This window comes from Calidris pugnax, unplaced genomic scaffold (assembly GCF_001431845.1).
Source record: "Calidris pugnax isolate Ruff unplaced genomic scaffold, ASM143184v1 scaffold211, whole genome shotgun sequence".
In the NCBI taxonomy this organism is placed as follows: Eukaryota; Metazoa; Chordata; class Aves; order Charadriiformes; family Scolopacidae; genus Calidris; species Calidris pugnax.
The window spans coordinates 7,301,236-7,317,774 of NW_015091083.1; the positions used below are offsets into that span (position 1 = coordinate 7,301,236).

The window sequence follows — 16,539 nt, forward strand, 5'->3', positions numbered from 1 at the left end:
TACTGAGGCTTGGATGAGAGTGTTTTTGGCAGCAAGGGGAGCTAAGTAAAAATGATTTGCAGTTTGGTTTGCTCAGGTGGAAGAAGGGGAGAGGAGAGAATTAGTCTGGATTTACAGAACGCTGGGGTTTCTGTTTTGAAATTATTTTTGGATTAGTATCTGGGCAGATTTTGTTCCAACAGATTCTGGTTATGTTGGATAGACTTCACTCTAACAAAAAGGATTCTGACCTCTCGGAAATAAAATTAGCAGGTATTGTTTAGATGACTCCTAAAGTAAGTAGAATAGATGGGGAAATTGAGATCTGTCCTAATTTCAGCAATCCAAGAGGCACCCCTGAGACACAGAAAAGCAAAAAGTAGAGTTGTTCTAAAAAAAAAGATTATTTTTGCCCAACGGTGTATCTTGCAAAAAATGTAAAAATCCTGAAAAACAAGCAAGAAAAAGAGAGTACAAAAATTGAAGTTTGCAACGGTGATTATAACATATTATATATAGGATTGTGAGAACAAGATTTTCCTAATGATTTTTTCATAAGTTATCAGCTTTGGACAATACAGCTGATGTTCAGTAGTTAACTCAAAAAATAGAAGAAACGTGTCATCATATGTCAGAGTATATATTTACAATGCAAATTAGATCAGATAATTTGACAGCGATGAGTGTACGGATAAAATCTATGAATTCTACAACATCTCTACTTTAAGGTCTGAAGAAAAAAGAATACAAGGAGAAATTTCTGCTAGCTGGCTAGATTGGAAGGCAGAAAGATTAAAGCTTCCCTTTGACCGGTTGGCCAAGGTACTGTAGGGTATCTGAAATCATAGAACATTTGTAGGCTTTTTAACTGCCCTGGTTATCTCCTGGTCAAACAATGCAAAGGTCTAACATTAAAAGGCTTCTACATCGCCTAACAGAGAACCTATGACCTAAGGAAGGAATAAGCAACCCTGGACCTACAACAACCAGAGTGTAAATAAATAACGAAGAAAGTCAGGGTAAAAGCAAAGCGACCAAGACTAACCAAGAGCTGCTGATATTTAACCTAGCCAAGCACAGGTTCACAGAAGGGCAGGGTAAAGGATTAAGCAGTCAGCATCACTGCTCTACATTTTCACTTCCCTAGAGGATCATTCACGATACCCAAGCAAGGCTTAGTCTGGTGAGCTACAGCAAAAGCTGTGACAGCAGAGTAACCTTTTCAAAACAGTAAGTAAGGTTTCAGTGGTAAAAGGAAAGCAAGACAAGCAGAAAAGTCATGGAGGAGATCTGTGCCTATAGAGTCAGATAGGCACAGTTTATCTCAGATCCCAAAACCTTCAGAGAGCTTTGAAGCAGCAATGTCTGCCTCTCACACCTTACTCCCAAGTGTGGTCTTTTGAACCACCCTTCATTCTCTGGTCTTCTTTTTTCTCTCCTTCACTTTTCCCCTTCTTGGTTAAAACTAAAAGTCAGCATTAATAGAAGAAAACATTTTCTTGCAACCTATGTTGAAGCCATCATTGTCTTCAACCACCCGAAATGGGCTATCTGAAGCTAATGGGTGCTTTCCAGTGCGTGTATTTTCAGGCAGGTAATCTTGAATTAGCCCATTGTCATTCTAGAGAAAAAAGCAGAGGGTTGTATAGTTTTCTTACCATGTTATAGGGATCTCTAGTTGCTTCCCATAAATGCAGACAAATTGGTAAACGAAGTCTGGTGGAAGAAAGCACTACATCAGCAAGCAGAAGAAAACGGGTCCCTCAGGAATCCTAAAACTCAGACATAACTTCCTTAAAGAAGAAAACAAAGAACAAGAAAGAATAAGAAATAGCCAGTCTATTTCCATAAGGGACAGCTCAAAGGAAGAATAAAAAGATAGAAAAGAGGAAGGAACAGTCACAGAATAAAACACAGTATTTAAATTGCCTTTTGGTGGAAGCAATGTTTCTTCATGATGTGTTCAGTGTATAAAAGACTACTAAAGGTAGAGTTTGGGGTGGTGGGCTTTTTTTTTATTTTTCTTTTTAACTCTTTAGCCTCAAAACCAACATGTTTTACCTTCCTTGCTTTTGTTGGTTGGGTTTTTTTTCCTGAAAAAAGTTGGAGCTCTGATGTGAATGACTTAAGGAGAGAAATCTTACAGATTTTTAGGAGTTTTAAGGAGATAAGAGGCGTGTTTAACACACCCCCAACCAGACCTCCCTTCTCCCGCGCCCTCCCCTTGCCCGCGCCCGCACAAGCCGGGGTGCGCGGGGCGCGCAGGGCGCTCGGCTCCTCTCTCCGCCCCCGCGCAGGAGAGCGGGTTTGGAGCGGCAGGGTTAGGTGGGGGCTTGGGGGGGACACGGGGGGCCGGGAGGAGGCGGGCAGCCCTCTCCTCCCATCCCTCTCTCCCTGCCTCCTCCCGCCCCGGCGCTGCGGGCGGGGGGTGCCGCCTTCCCGCCTTGCTACTGCCGCCCTCCGCCGAGCTCCCCGCGGGGCGGTGCGGGAGAAGCGCGGAGCGGTGCCGGCCATGGGGCTGGTGGCCGCCGGGCTCATCGGATGCTGCTGCCTGCTACCCCTCGTCCTCCCCGCAACCCCAGGTAAGGCCGGCGGAGGGAGGGTGGCGAGCAGCGGGTGTGCCGCGGAGAGCGGCGCGGGAGAGGGGGAGGCGAGTTGGGAAAGTTTGGGGGAGTTTGCCGGGGCCGGGAGGAAAGCGGCGGAGGAGGGAGCACCCCCCCGTCAAGGCAGAGGCTTCCCCAGATCCTGGTGGTCTTCAGGAGGGTTTTCCTTAGCATCCCTCCGAGGGCATCGCTCCTGCCCTTGCGTAGGGTGTTGGTGGCTAATGCTGGTATTTCAGAGACGCATTGCTTGGTGCAAATACTTAGAATCGCTGAATTACTTAGATTGGAAGGGACCTTTCAGATCATGGAGTCCCAAACTGGAAACAAACAAAAAATTGTGACTGAGACCTTAACTTACGTTATTCGTGCATCATTTAATGAAAATGGTGATTTATTTTGTTTCCTCCTTTTGATGTAGAGTTGAAATGAATTCAACACTTTTACTATAAGTTGTCTTAAATGGAATTTCTTTTCTGACTAAAGGTACTTCTGTGTTGCAAGTAGTTCTGAAACAATGCGTTTGGGCTGTCATGTTGTGAAATGACAGACGTGGATCTGTTCTGAAATTTCCCTTTTAAAGTAGTGTATAGTGATATTGCACTTCTCATATGCTAAACTGACTTGGTCTCCTTTTGCAGTTCATTCTTTATGTCATTTCACTTATCCTACAGGAACACTTTGTGACGTGCTCCAGATTAAGTTCATTTAAAATTTTATGTTGCAAAACCATGTGTTTGAAGGAAAAAATCAGAACGTTATGCAGTCTGGGTTCTATTAATACATGGGTAATGTGTATAGGACATGATACGATTTTTTTCCTGATGCTGAATTTTCTGGTTTGATATTATAAACCTCTTCTTCCAGGCGTGAACTGTAAAACTGGCTGCCACCCAGAGAATGGATTTTGCGAATTTCCCAGTGAATGCAGGTAAAAAGATCTGTCAGATAGGGCTGTTAGTGCCGGAATGGACAGCTTCAATAATTCGTAGTCCTTGTAAAATAGAACTTGAAATTATTTGCCTTCTGAAAATGTGGAAGTGTAATGAAACAACAGGATACAGTAACTGGAATCACAGAGCATAGACGTCTAGGTGCCTTTTTTGTCTGCTTTTTCCAGTAAGAAAAGTTTTTACATTGATTAGCATTTATTATTTTTTTTTCTCACCGCATGAAACGGTTTTCTTCACATAAACTGCTTCTAATATCACAGAAGCATTGATGGTATCTTTTTGTTCAAATGTGCTGCATAGTCCAATTTTGTATCCGAAAGTTTATTTATTGTGCCTCAAAAAGGAGAACATCCTTGTAATTATGTTTATTAAAAATAAACTATGCCTCTATCTTGTCTTTTATCTCTTTCAGGTGTCAGCCTGGTTGGCAGGGTGCTCTTTGTAATCAGTGTGTTCCTTTCCCTGGGTGTTTGCACGGCAGCTGTGCCAAGCCCTGGCAGTGCATCTGTGAGGAGGGCTGGGTTGGCAGCCTCTGTGACATAGGTTTGCACATCCTTTCCTATCCGTGAGCAAGTGAGGTGGAACAGCCCCATCTGGTGCTGGAGGCATGCAAAAGTCCTTCTGGATAGCTAATTTTAAAAGATTGAATGTTAGTGCTGGATAATAAGGGGATTCTGGGCAGCGGCACATAAACCTGGAACTTCCATAATAATTTTGGCAGAAGCATGCAATGTCCTTTGTAGCTGGGTGTTCGTGCAAGCAAAGTGTAAATTCATCATTCTATTTTAAATATTGATCATTGTGGACAAGGCCAACAAACAACAGCTCCCTTGTTGTAATATAAGCCTTGTATATATTGAATAATTTGAAATAATTGCCTGACACATTACATATATGCTACTTTATTTTCAGAAAGATGTGAGCATAATACTTAATAATTCTTTAAAAGGAAAACATCGTGCTTATTTTCTTCCTTTACTTAACCCAGTGATGATTCAGTGGAGTAGCATTAGTAAAACAGAAAAAGGACTGTCTGAACAGGCTGCCACTTCTCTCTCAGATCTGAGGGATAAGCACAGCTCTTGTGTGCGGTCTCCCACCCTTTGCCAGTCAGAATGAGCCAGCTTAGACTAAGCAAGCTCAAGAATTGGCCTTTGCTGAGTTGGTTTATTTTGGCTGACACAGGCAAACGTTCAGCCAAATAGACCTGGGGGGCCAAAAACCACACGAGCATCCAGGAGGACGCGCCTGTTCAGCCCATGTAGCTGTAGCTGGAAGAGGACAGGTGTCCAGGGCTTCATTCTCTTTTCAAATCTTTCAGGCTTCTGTAGTTAGACAGTTTATAATTTATAGAGCATGCCTGTGTTCTGCCCATGCATACCCAAAAACAATATAATGATGACACAGTTTGAACCGGATAACATTTTCAAGATGACTAAAAAACTCAGAAGATTTCAGGTAGTCTACATCTTTGCAGTGGCATTGAGCTTGATGCAAGGTACTCAAGTTCTCATTTAGCTTCTCAACAGGTTTTACAGCCCAAACTCACTGGCTGGACACATAAGCATAGATGAACTTCTTAATTTAAAGCTAGTCCTGGTATGTTTGCAGGAGCTGCGGTAGCAGTGGTGCAGATGTGACTGTAGGCTCTCAGCGATGTTGTTCTGACACCTCTCACAGATGTGTTTGTACCTGAGACAGCCACCTAGATTCTCATTACAGTTAGTGAGGAGGAATGGGTCCTCCTGTTGGTGGTGGTCTACAATCATAGATTTCTAAAACTAGAATGACCTCCCACTGCCACCTTAGGAGACTCAATTCTATTGCTTGCCAGTGACTCCAGAGGACCAGAATTTTAAAGGTAACATCCTCACACCTGAAGATTCCTTTAAGATAATATTAATTTTTTCAAGCTGACCATACTTTTAAAAGCATGGAGCGCCCAGCTGAATTTCTAGGCACTTAAATATCTTTGCAATTCTCAGCCTTGCAACCTTTCCCTCTTGCAACCGGTATTTAGGATGCAAAACAATGCTTTGGAAACTGTACCCATATCTTTATGGAAAAACATTATTTTAATACATATTAATTAAGATAGTTCTATACTACAAAAAAAAAAAAAAGAAAAAAAAAAAAAAAGAAGGTATTCCTTGCTTCAGAAACTATTATTTCTCTTAATACTCAGAGTCTTCTTTGCCAATTTGAATCTAAATCCCCATTAAGAGCTGCCAAGAATATTCAGCCAAAAAGAAATAGCCATCTTTTCATCTGCAGGGACATGTTATGTTGAAAGTCTTTAATCTCAGAGGATTTACCTACTCTAAATGCATTGTTTTGCCACAAGGGATCAAGAGAGGGATCCTCCTTTTCTTGCTACTGGAAGGTTGCTACAAATTGTTATCCTGACCCAATAAAGCACTAAAACTTCAAATGGGTTAAATCTACAGTGACTGGTCTCATCCTCTGCCCAAAAAGTTGGTGTCAGTTTCCTGGCTGTGTAAAGACACTACAGACTGCTGTAACTCCTTAACAGGTGCACTAAATGAAACTTGATTAGATTAGGAAAAAGAAAGGCTTTTGAAGGCTTCTGCTCTTACTGTTTTTTAAATATGGGAATGCAAACTCATCAATTTCTTACCAAAAAGTATCAGATTCCCCCCCTCTCTCTTCTGATGCAAAATGTTTGTGGTTGTTATGTTTTTCACATGCATATGACATTAAGTGCAATTTTTTAGCTACTGGAGAAAAATTTTAACTTCAGGTGTGTACTGAGATAGGGTATGTTAGAAAGCTACATTTCGGATGTTTCTGTGGAAATTGATGAAGGGCTGTGAGTACTGCAGTTTTGGCAATCTCTTGAATTTGTCACACGTTAGTGTGTCCCTGACTTCCCACTTGAATCTTAGCCTCAATTTGTTGGCTCAAAAGCCAACATGTGGTGTGAGCTTGGAGTACACTGTCCTACATGTCACTTGAATGCTTTGCCAAGGGCATGTGTTGGTAAGCTGTCACCAAAGAGAGTACAGGTGGAGCCTCTAATGCCCATGCTAGGCCTGCATGAGACAGGGTCTAGAAATTCTGCTGGAACATAGACTACTACTGATTGTGCCTTCCCCATAAAAACTCTCAGGGACTGCTTCATGTACTGCAGCATGACAACTTAGTTTTATACAAATATTAATTTAGAGTTCATGCTTTATTAGCTGCCTCTAAAGCCTGTGAAAATAGGTGAGAACAAGACTGCTCCAAAAAGCATTCAAGGTTATTTTGGTCCTTGTGAAAACTGGAACTTACAGTCAAAGTGCATGCAAAGCGGTTGTCTTGCAGTGAGAATAGGCTAGAAAATACATTAGAAAACAGAGCCTCTTATCCAGGAAAGATGGTATTTGAAAGCTAAAGCTGTTAAAATGTTTTGCTATGGTTAAAATTTTGCAGTACCTCAGGATATCATCTAACTTTCATGTTATGTTGTGGGAAGTAAAATATAAATGCCCTTAAATCCCTTTTAATCTTCTTAGAAAGTGTCTGTGTGCACATGAGTGTGCGAGGCATCAGATAACTTGCAGTCAGCACTTCTCTGCAGCTGCTCCATTAGTTAGCTAAAATATGCACTTGTTTGTTTATTTATTTTAATTATTTTAAAAATTCAGTAATCATTTGAGTGGGGAGTGCCTCAGCAGGGAAATTGTAAAGAAAATGAGATGTGTGACTTTGGGTCCAGACGTCATACAGCTTTCTCTTCTGGTACAGTAATGTAAGGGTTGGATGCAGCCCAGCCAAAAGACGAAATTTTAAGGGATTTTTTTAACTTGCTGATCTCTGTTATTATGAAGTGTTTGTTCATAAGCACATAATGATAGGCTCTTGGGCAGGGAGCAGGGAGAATTTCCAGTTCTCTATTGCTGCATCAGAATTCTGCTCATGGAGAAGCCAAGGTTGTGAAAGGATGACTAGACTACATAGTTCTTTCTCCCCTGCTACTATTTTATTGATAATTTTACTTATTTATAAATAGACTAGAACAATTCAAACGTATTTTACAAGTGGGAGCTAGGAAGAGAGAAACAAGCTGAAAGTGCTTGCAATAGTTGAACAATCTGAACTCTATTTTAATAGAGAGGGGAATAAACCAGAATTTATAAAATGCAGGATGAAGTTCCACTAAAGCTGTATTTTATTTGAAGTATTAAGTACATTGTTTGATTAATTGAGCCCTGGGCTTTTTTTTTAAACAGATATTCACCCATGTTCTGCAAAGCCCTGCACCAATAACTCAACATGCATAGAGACTGGTGATGGAGGATATATTTGTCTGTGTGCCCAGGGATTTACAGGAAAAAACTGCCATCTCAAGAAAGGACCCTGCATTATTAATGGGTAAATATTGATTTCTGACATGAATTTGAATTCCACACTCCTACTGACTATTATTGAGAATTCTTTCCTAAATGGAAGTGTCTCTGTGCTGAAACATATAATGCTTCTGCTAGTTGCTAATATTTTTATCAAACTTTACAAATCTGATCGGTTCATGTTGCAAAGACTTACACATTATCAGCATGAGTTTGTGTGCATAAGTTGAGTACGAAGAGTGATAATTTGCACATTTCAGTGTGATGAATTTATGCTTTCCCGTGATTTTAGTAAACAAAACTTGAAGTAACCTCCCATCCTGTGTTCTCAACTGTAGTAAGACATAATTGTATACACAAACCATATACAGCACAAGCTGTATGCACAAAAACATTTAGTCCACCAGCCTGTCATTTTTCTTAACTGACACATAATGGTATGTCCATAGTTTACTGAAGGAGATAATCTCACTTCCACCAGAGTAGGATGTGGGTGGCCATTGCTCTCCATTCTCGAAGTGGGACATTAGGAACAACATTGCCAGCAGGTTGAAAGAGGTGATCCTTCCTCTCCGCTCAGTCCTGGTGAGACACATGTGGAGTACTGGGCCCAGATCTGGGCTCCTTAGTATAGAAGGACGTGAACACACTGGAGTGAGTCCATCAACGCACTATGAAGATGATTAAGGAGGATCTTTCCTATAAGGAGAGGCTGAAAGAGTTGGATTATTTAGCCTACGTGAGAGGAGGCTCTGGGGGAAATTGTCTATGTGTATAAATACATGAAGCAAAGAAGATGGAGCCAGACTCTTTTTACAGGTGCCCAGTGAAAGGCCAGGAGGCAGTGGGCACAGACTGAAAAACTTCCAGCAGTATCACTGGTAGAACTGCTTGAAAAAAAAGGATGACCTTTCAAAGTTAAAAAAAATGTGGATTGGTGTTTTTGTTGAAATCTAGAAGTATCTGCTGTCTTCTAGATCATTAAGGATTTGATCTCATAAGCATACAGAATGCCTTTCTGGTGGATGCAAGCTTGATACAACTATCACCTTAAAATTATTTTTGGACATTGCCTTCTTTCTCTCTAGCTCCATATTAGTACCCTCTGATTCTCTTTTTGCTCAGCAATTGATAATTGTCAATATTCAGGTCTACCTTATGACTAAAATCTTCCTGAAGACTTGTACGCTCTTGCTTAAGGAACACTAACACCTCTCACTGTCTCTGGCAAGAACTGCCATTCTTAAAACCTTCCAACCTAGAAAATCTATGATTCTATGATTCTATGTCAATGGAATTTTTTTGCCATTGCTTTTAATTGGGGTATAGTCACATAATTCTGTCTGAGTTCACTTTCGGCGTCTAGGATAACGGCTCTGATTTGCCTGTTTCTTTTCATTGACAATGAGGAAATTTAAGTTCCTTGCAAGTGTCTTGAATGACATCCAAGCTACTTGCCAAACATAGGGAATGCGAATAGCTTGCTTTATCCACTTTTCATCTGTAGACCAAAATATTTCAGTAGTTCAATGTAGACATATATTAACTATCCCAAAGAACAGGTGAGGTACAGTATCAATGAAAAAACACAGGTTAGTTCCATATACTTTATTAAAATCCTCATGGTTTAAATTGCTGAAACTACATTTTTTGTGATAGTACTATGTGTTCGAACTGAATGCTTGTGAGCTTGCCTGGAAACCATGAACAATTTTCATAATGTAACAACATTCTTGAGAAAGCCGTTATTTTTCTCTAGGAAGCTGGTTCCTTTCAGGAAAATGAGTACCAGGCTCTGCAAAACTGCTTTTAGTTTAAAAGGACGACTGTTCTCAGCATAAGCTCTCAGTGTTGGCTAATACTTCACAGTCCACCAGAGAGTGCACCTCACATACTGGAAAGAAACCTTGTCATATGCTGCCATCTCATTCACCTCTCACTTCCTCTCTGCCTCGGTGGTAATGTTAGCCATGTTGATATTACAAAGCATTGCTGCTGGCTCCTTAAGTTAATATTCACAGATGGAACCGAGACAATTCACAAATCAAAGTGATTGTTCTAGTTTGTTTACAAAATCAGGCAGATGTATTTGCATTAGTGACATCTGTGTGAAGTTCTGACGTTTTGCATTGAAGCAGAGCTGTGACTGGTACAGTCTAAAATGAAAATACAGTATTTGGAAAGCAAAGAAGTGTTAAGTCCCTGTTTCCACAACTAGTCCCCATGTTCCACACCTTGCTAAGCATGCTTTCAATGCTGAAATACAAAGTAAATGTCCTTCTATTAAAGGACAGTAATATTAATACCTTATTTATTTAATCATAGAATGGTTTGGGTTCAAAAGCACCTTAAAGATTATCTAGTTCTGACACCTGTGCCATGGGCAGGGACATCTTCCTCTAGATCAGGTTACTCAAAGCCCCATCCAACCTGGCCTGAAACACTTCCAGTGATGGGGCATCCGCAACTTCTCTGGGCAACCTGTTTGGTGTCTCACCACTCTCACAGTAAAGAATTTCTTCCTAATATCTAATCTAAATCTACCCTCTTTCAGTTTAAAACTGTTGCCTTTCGTAACAGTTCACTGTATGTATCGCTCCATTCCCTGACAAAAGAGTCCCTCCCCATCTCTCCTTTTTGTGATAGTACTCTGTGTTCGAACTGAATGCTTGTGAGCTTGTCTGGAAACCATGAAAAATTTTCATAATGTAACAACATTCTTGAAACAGCCGTTACTTTTCTCTAGGAAGCTGGTTCCTTTCAGGAAAATGAGTACCAGGCTCTGCAAAACTGCTTTTAGTTCAAAAGGATGACTGTTCACAGCATAAGCTCTTGGTGTTAAAGCTGGACACAATACTCTAGGTGGGATCTCACCAGAGCAGCACAGAGGGGGAGAATCACCTCCCGCAACCTGGAAAATGAGTACCAGGCTCTGCAAAACTGCTTTTAGTTGGATACGTTTGGCTTTCTGGGGTGCAAGTGCACATTGCCATCTCATGTTGAGCTTCTCATCAGCCAAGATGCCCAAGTCCTTCTCCTCAGGGCTGTTCCCAATCCATTCTTCACCCAGCCTGTATTTGTGCTTGGGATTATTGCAACCCAACTGTAGGACCTTGCTGGTGGTAATGTTAACCATGTTGATATTACAAAGCATTGCTGCTAGCTCCTTAAATTAATATTCACAGATGGAACAGAGACAATTCACAAATCAAAGTGATTGTTCTAGTTTGTTTACAAAATCAGGCAGATGTATTTGCATTAGTGACATCTGTGTGAAGTTCTGACGTTTTGCATTGAAGCAGAGCTGTGACTGGTACAGTCTAAAATGAAAATACAGTATTTGGAAAGCAAAGAAGTGTTAAGTCCCTGTTTCCACAACTAGTCCCCATGTTCCACACCTTGCTAAGCATGCTTTCAATGCTGAAATACAAAGTAAATGTCCTTCTATTAAAGGACAGTAATATTAATACCTTATTTATTTAATCATAGAATGGTTTGGGTTCAAAAGCACCTTAAAGATTATCTAGTTCTGACACCTGTGCCATGGGCAGGGACATCTTCCTCTAGATCAGGTTACTCAAAGCCCCATCCAACCTGGCCTGAAACACTTCCAGTGATGGGGCATCCGCAACTTCTCTGGGCAACCTGTTTGGTGTCTCACCACTCTCACAGTAAAGAATTTCTTCCTAATATCTAATCTAAATCTACCCTCTTTCAGTTTAAAACTGTTGCCTTTCGTAACAGTTCACTGTATGTATCGCTCCATTCCCTGACAAAAGAGTCCCTCCCCATCTCTCCTGTAGGCCTCCTTCAGGTACTAGAAGGCTGCTATAATGTCTCCCCAGAGCGTTCTCTTCTCCAGGCAGAACAACCCCAACTCTCTCAGCCTGTCCTCATAGGACAGGTGCTCCAGCTCTGTGATCACCTTTGTGGCCCTTCTCTGGACTCGGTCCAACAGGTCCATGTCCTTTTTATGTTGGGGGCCCTAAAGCTGGACACAATACTCTAGGTGGGATCTCACCAGAGCAGCACAGAGGGGGAGAATCACCTCCCGCAACCTGGCTGGCTATGCTTCTTTTGGTGCAGCCCAGGATACGTTTGGCTTTCTGGGGTGCAAGTGCACATTGCCATCTCATGTTGAGCTTCTCATCAGCCAAGATGCCCAAGTCCTTCTCCTCAGGGCTGTTCCCAATCCATTCTTCACCCAGCCTGTATTTGTGCTTGGGATTATTGCAACCCAACTGTAGGACCTTGCACTTGGCTTGGTTGCACTTCACGAGGTGCACCCAGGCCCACTTCTCAAGCCCTTCCAGGTCCCTCTGGACAGTACCCCTTCCCTCCAGTGTGTCAACCACAGCACACAGCTTGGTGTCATTGGCAAAATTCCCGAGGGCTCACTCAGTCCCACTGTCCATGTCACCAACAAAGATGTTGAACAGCACTGGTCCCAGTACTGACCCCTGAGGAATGCCATTCATCACTGTTCTCCACTTGGACATTGAACCATTGACCACAAATCTTTAAGTGTGACCATCCATTCAATTTCTTATCCATTGTGTGGTCCATCCATCAAATCCATGTCTCTCCAATTTAGAGACAAAGATGTCGTGTGGGACAGTTTCATATGCTTTACTTAAGTCCAGGTAGCTTTCCCAAGTGTTATTCATTTTTAGAAGGTAAATTTTAAAAACTTTTCTCATATATTATGAACTGCCATGGAAGTGGGTTTTGAGATTTATTTCTAAACCTATAACCCAGGGCCCTTTTTCTACCAACACGGACAATTGAAGGACCAAGTCCACATTGCATAGCTCCACTAAATTGTCACATTTGTGCCTTTCTGTCAATGGGTGGCCCTATCATTTGGCCTTACACTTGATAAGGCACAGTTACATTGCAAAGGTAAAGAAAGGTGTCCCAGTGAATTTACACCACTTAAAATATAGTACCAGGCTATTAATTTTTAAGTTCATAAAGGGTTTGCACTGGGAGGCAGAATAAAAACAATCAGCTTTACATGTAGCTGCTATGGCAGAGTGTTTTACTTTGCCAATACAATACATAGATTATCTTATGTATAATCAGGTGGAAAAGAAAGCTATGCCTCGAGTGTCTTTGTTCAGTCTTGTCTGAATAGTTGCTCAGCTGAATAGCTCTAAGCATATGAAAACACTTGGAAGCTTAATTTTAATAAATGTTTGAAATAATTTAAATCCCTTCACAGCTCTTCAAGTTGAATTTATATGCTGGTGTACTAATCCTGCCCAAAGGGTCAGCAGAAGATTTTATAATCTGTATTGACAAAGCTCTTGCACAAACTCATTCGGCGTTCAACTTCATTGACTTGAGTGGATTTGCATTTGGAATTGGCTCTTATAAAGAAAACCAGCTCCTTTTATTATATAAAGTGTTTCCTAATAGCTTCTTTCATTTGGCTTTAATTCATCTCTGTCTATGTGTTTGTTACCTATCCTAGCTCTCCCTGCCAGAATGGAGGAACATGCATCGATGACAACGGTTTTGCACCACATGCTTCCTGTCTGTGCCCTTCTGGTTTTACTGGCAACTTCTGTGAAATAGATAGAGATGACTGTGAATCCAACCCCTGTGAAAACGGAGGAACATGTACAGATATTGGTGCGGATTTCAGCTGTTTTTGTCCCCATGGCTATACAGGAAAGGTCTGCAGCAGCCGTGTCGTATTCTGTGCAAGTGGCCCATGTGAGAATGGAGGGACATGCAGTGAACAACCCCAAGGAGGATTCGAATGCATCTGTAAACCAGAATTTGTTGGTGCAACCTGCAAACATCCCAGCAAAAACACAAGCCTCTCTGGAGTGAATATGGAGACAAAGCACATGCAGAATTACAAGTCACCCCCAAAAGCTCATCACAGATCAGTACATCATCAAGAAATCCTGAAAATAACAATGAAAGAAACAATTCAAAATGCAGATCCCTTGCTCAGTAGAAGCCAGATGATATGTTTTGTAGTACTGGGCTTGCTTACGTGTCTTGTTGTCTTGGGTACAACTGGGATTGTATTTTTTTCAAAATGTGAAATGTGGCTTGCTAACGCCAAATATAGTCATCTCCTACGCAAGAAAAAGAACTTTTTTCTGAAATCTAACAATGGGGAAAACCTCTCAGTTAATATTATCTTCCCAGAGAAGATCAAATTGACTAATTACACTAAGAACTACACTGCCATCTAGGCCCTTGAAAGCCGAGCAGCAACTTGCAACTTTTCATAGCAATATGTAAAATAGATGGGATTTATTGCCTGTGATTGGCCTCAATATTTGTGGGTACATTTGCTGTAGCTTGTGCTAAGTGATAATGAAGAAGTACAATGTATCTGTATTGCTAAGGATTGTTTCATTCCCCAAAATAAAAATAAATTAAAAAAAAAGGATTAAAGAACAGGGAATGCTAATTTGATTTCTTTTCAAGGCAGCTATTTTTCTGTAAAATAAAAGTTAGTTTACCACTGGAACTGTATGGCAGCTTTGTCTTGTGTATAGTTTATTTGGCAAATGTGGTACCTGTAAATTATACAGTAATGGGGTTTTTGTCTTTTTTTTTTTTAAATAAACAGCAGTTAAGGGCTATACTGGTTTGTTTAGTCATTTCTAAATTGTTATGCTACAGCGAAGTCCAGAACAAGTGTCCCATCCTAATTCTTCTGCTGTCTGTGATAAAGACTGTAGAGATTATGATCAGCATGAGCGAATACACACTGATGTCTCACATACCCAGACAATTTTGCTATTTTTTACATGCTTATAAGAGAGATTACTCTTTCTATAGAATCTAATAGGTCTTTGTGGTATTAATTTCTGGTTAAAGGTGTCTGTTGCTATTGTCCTATTTATCTGCCAAAATGTTAAAAAGGTATTCAATGTCTTTGGTCATACTTTCTATACAGAGACTAGATAGAGATGTAAAGGATCTGATTCTGAGTTTTCTATAACTATTCCTCAAAGAACTCTGCTGAGAGAAGTATCCTATATGCCTGTGCCATGAGGAGAAACAAAAAGATAACTTGTGTCACCTGAAGGAGGTCAGCTGCTTTTAATTCTTCATGTCTACTTTTTCTCTGTCATGTTTCAAGAAGACAAGATTTTCAAGAATCAAAAGCAGCACTGGAAATCAGGCTTTTAAAGTAGAAATACTTTTTCTCTATCATGTTTCAAGGAGAAGACAAATCTTCAAGAATCAAAAGCAGCACTGGAAAACAGGCAAAAGCTCATGATAGCCACATTGTTAGGGGTCTGAGAGTACTAATAGGTTTTAATGTCCCTGAAGAGCCTCACCTGGGGTCCTCACCCACGCCCCGCCCACAGGCCCATTTCAGGCCAGCTCAGGGGTATTGGTCCTCATTTGAGATGTGCTGTAGGAGTGCTGGTCTCTATCTCCACCTCTGCTTCCTGGATGGACTTCAGACCTGTTACTGTAAGTAGCCCATCTCTTGGATGTGCCCTTTGGATTGTGCTCCAGCTCTGTCTCCTTTTAGAGCCCATGGATAGACCTTGGACCTGGTTTATCACTTGCTGTGTCTGGCACTGTTGATGGACACCATTACCAGCACCAACTCTGGCGATGTGTTCAGCCTCTGTGAGGCTGTGCTGTTGGTGAGGGCAAGTCCTACTTGGGGGACAATCATCCTGAGTCTCCTGGCTTCACTTCCTTACTGGGTGGCCTAACCCTGGCTGCTCCCTTTCCAAATACAGTGCCTAAAGATGCCTTTAGCTGCTGTTAAGTAATGATCTATTTCCCCAGCCACCCAGATAGGAACATTTAACAGCTTTTTCTAAGTTGCCTGATAATTATGCTAGTCCTAAATCCATTAACAGCTGCTCAAATAAAAAGGATAAGGAAAAAAACCCAAATCTTAGAGTATATACAGGTCGTTAACTCTAGGATTTTTTCTATTCATGTCTCTTATTTGCTATGAGTATATAGCAGGGGTGCTGTATTGCTGATAATATTTGCACACAGGATAGCATTACAATGTAGTGCAAAGATTAGAGCTAACAGGAAAAATAGTGTTGAGATGTTACTGTAGAAAGTGTTGACTTCTAGTTAACAGGATGAAAATTTTAAAGCAAGCAGGTGTTCCCTCTCAAAACCCTTATTGAGAAGACAAAACCAGTTCCTCAAAACCAGCAACTTTTCAACCAGTCTTAACAAAAATGACTAAGAAATCCAGATGAAGGTAAAACCGGGTAATCAGTGTTGAATTTGAGGCCATGAAAAATGAGCCAAGGGAGTTTACACGTTTCTTGTAAAACCATATATTTCAAACATGTTATTTGATACCGTACTTCTTAATATGTGATCTGTTCTGTGATTAGAAGTATGTTAGGCTCAACTTGGAGATAATTGGAGACATTGAATGACTCCATTGGGTAGCTTGCAGCTGTGATTCAAAACCACTTGCAACAGTAGGTATCTGCTAGGAATCAGTGCTCAGATTCCAGACTCAGCTGTGCACCTGCGCCTTTAAGCAGAGGTCCCATCAGCCCTTACAGCTTGCTCTACCTCAGGCCAGAGCAAAGCTTTGGGTACCAAAGCTTGTGTTTAAAATACAAAATGCAAGTAATTATAATTCATATTTATAAACTCTCACATGATTTTTGGCCATGGTGACCC

The 16,539-nt window shown here is 41.0% G+C and overlaps 1 protein-coding gene across 1 annotated transcript; it reads left to right on the plus strand.

Annotated features, from left to right (window-relative positions):
• Positions 1–2,289: 2,289 nt before the first annotated feature.
• Positions 2,290–14,495, plus strand: DLK1 (delta-like 1 homolog (Drosophila)). The gene is made up of 5 exons (XM_014957587.1): positions 2,290–2,561; positions 3,447–3,510; positions 3,945–4,075; positions 7,768–7,909; positions 13,361–14,495. Exons 1-5 carry the CDS (start codon positions 2,492–2,494, stop codon positions 14,097–14,099), a joined length of 1,146 nt encoding a protein of 381 aa, XP_014813073.1. The 5' UTR covers positions 2,290–2,491; the 3' UTR covers positions 14,100–14,495.
• The last annotated feature ends 2,044 nt before the right edge of the window (positions 14,496–16,539 follow it).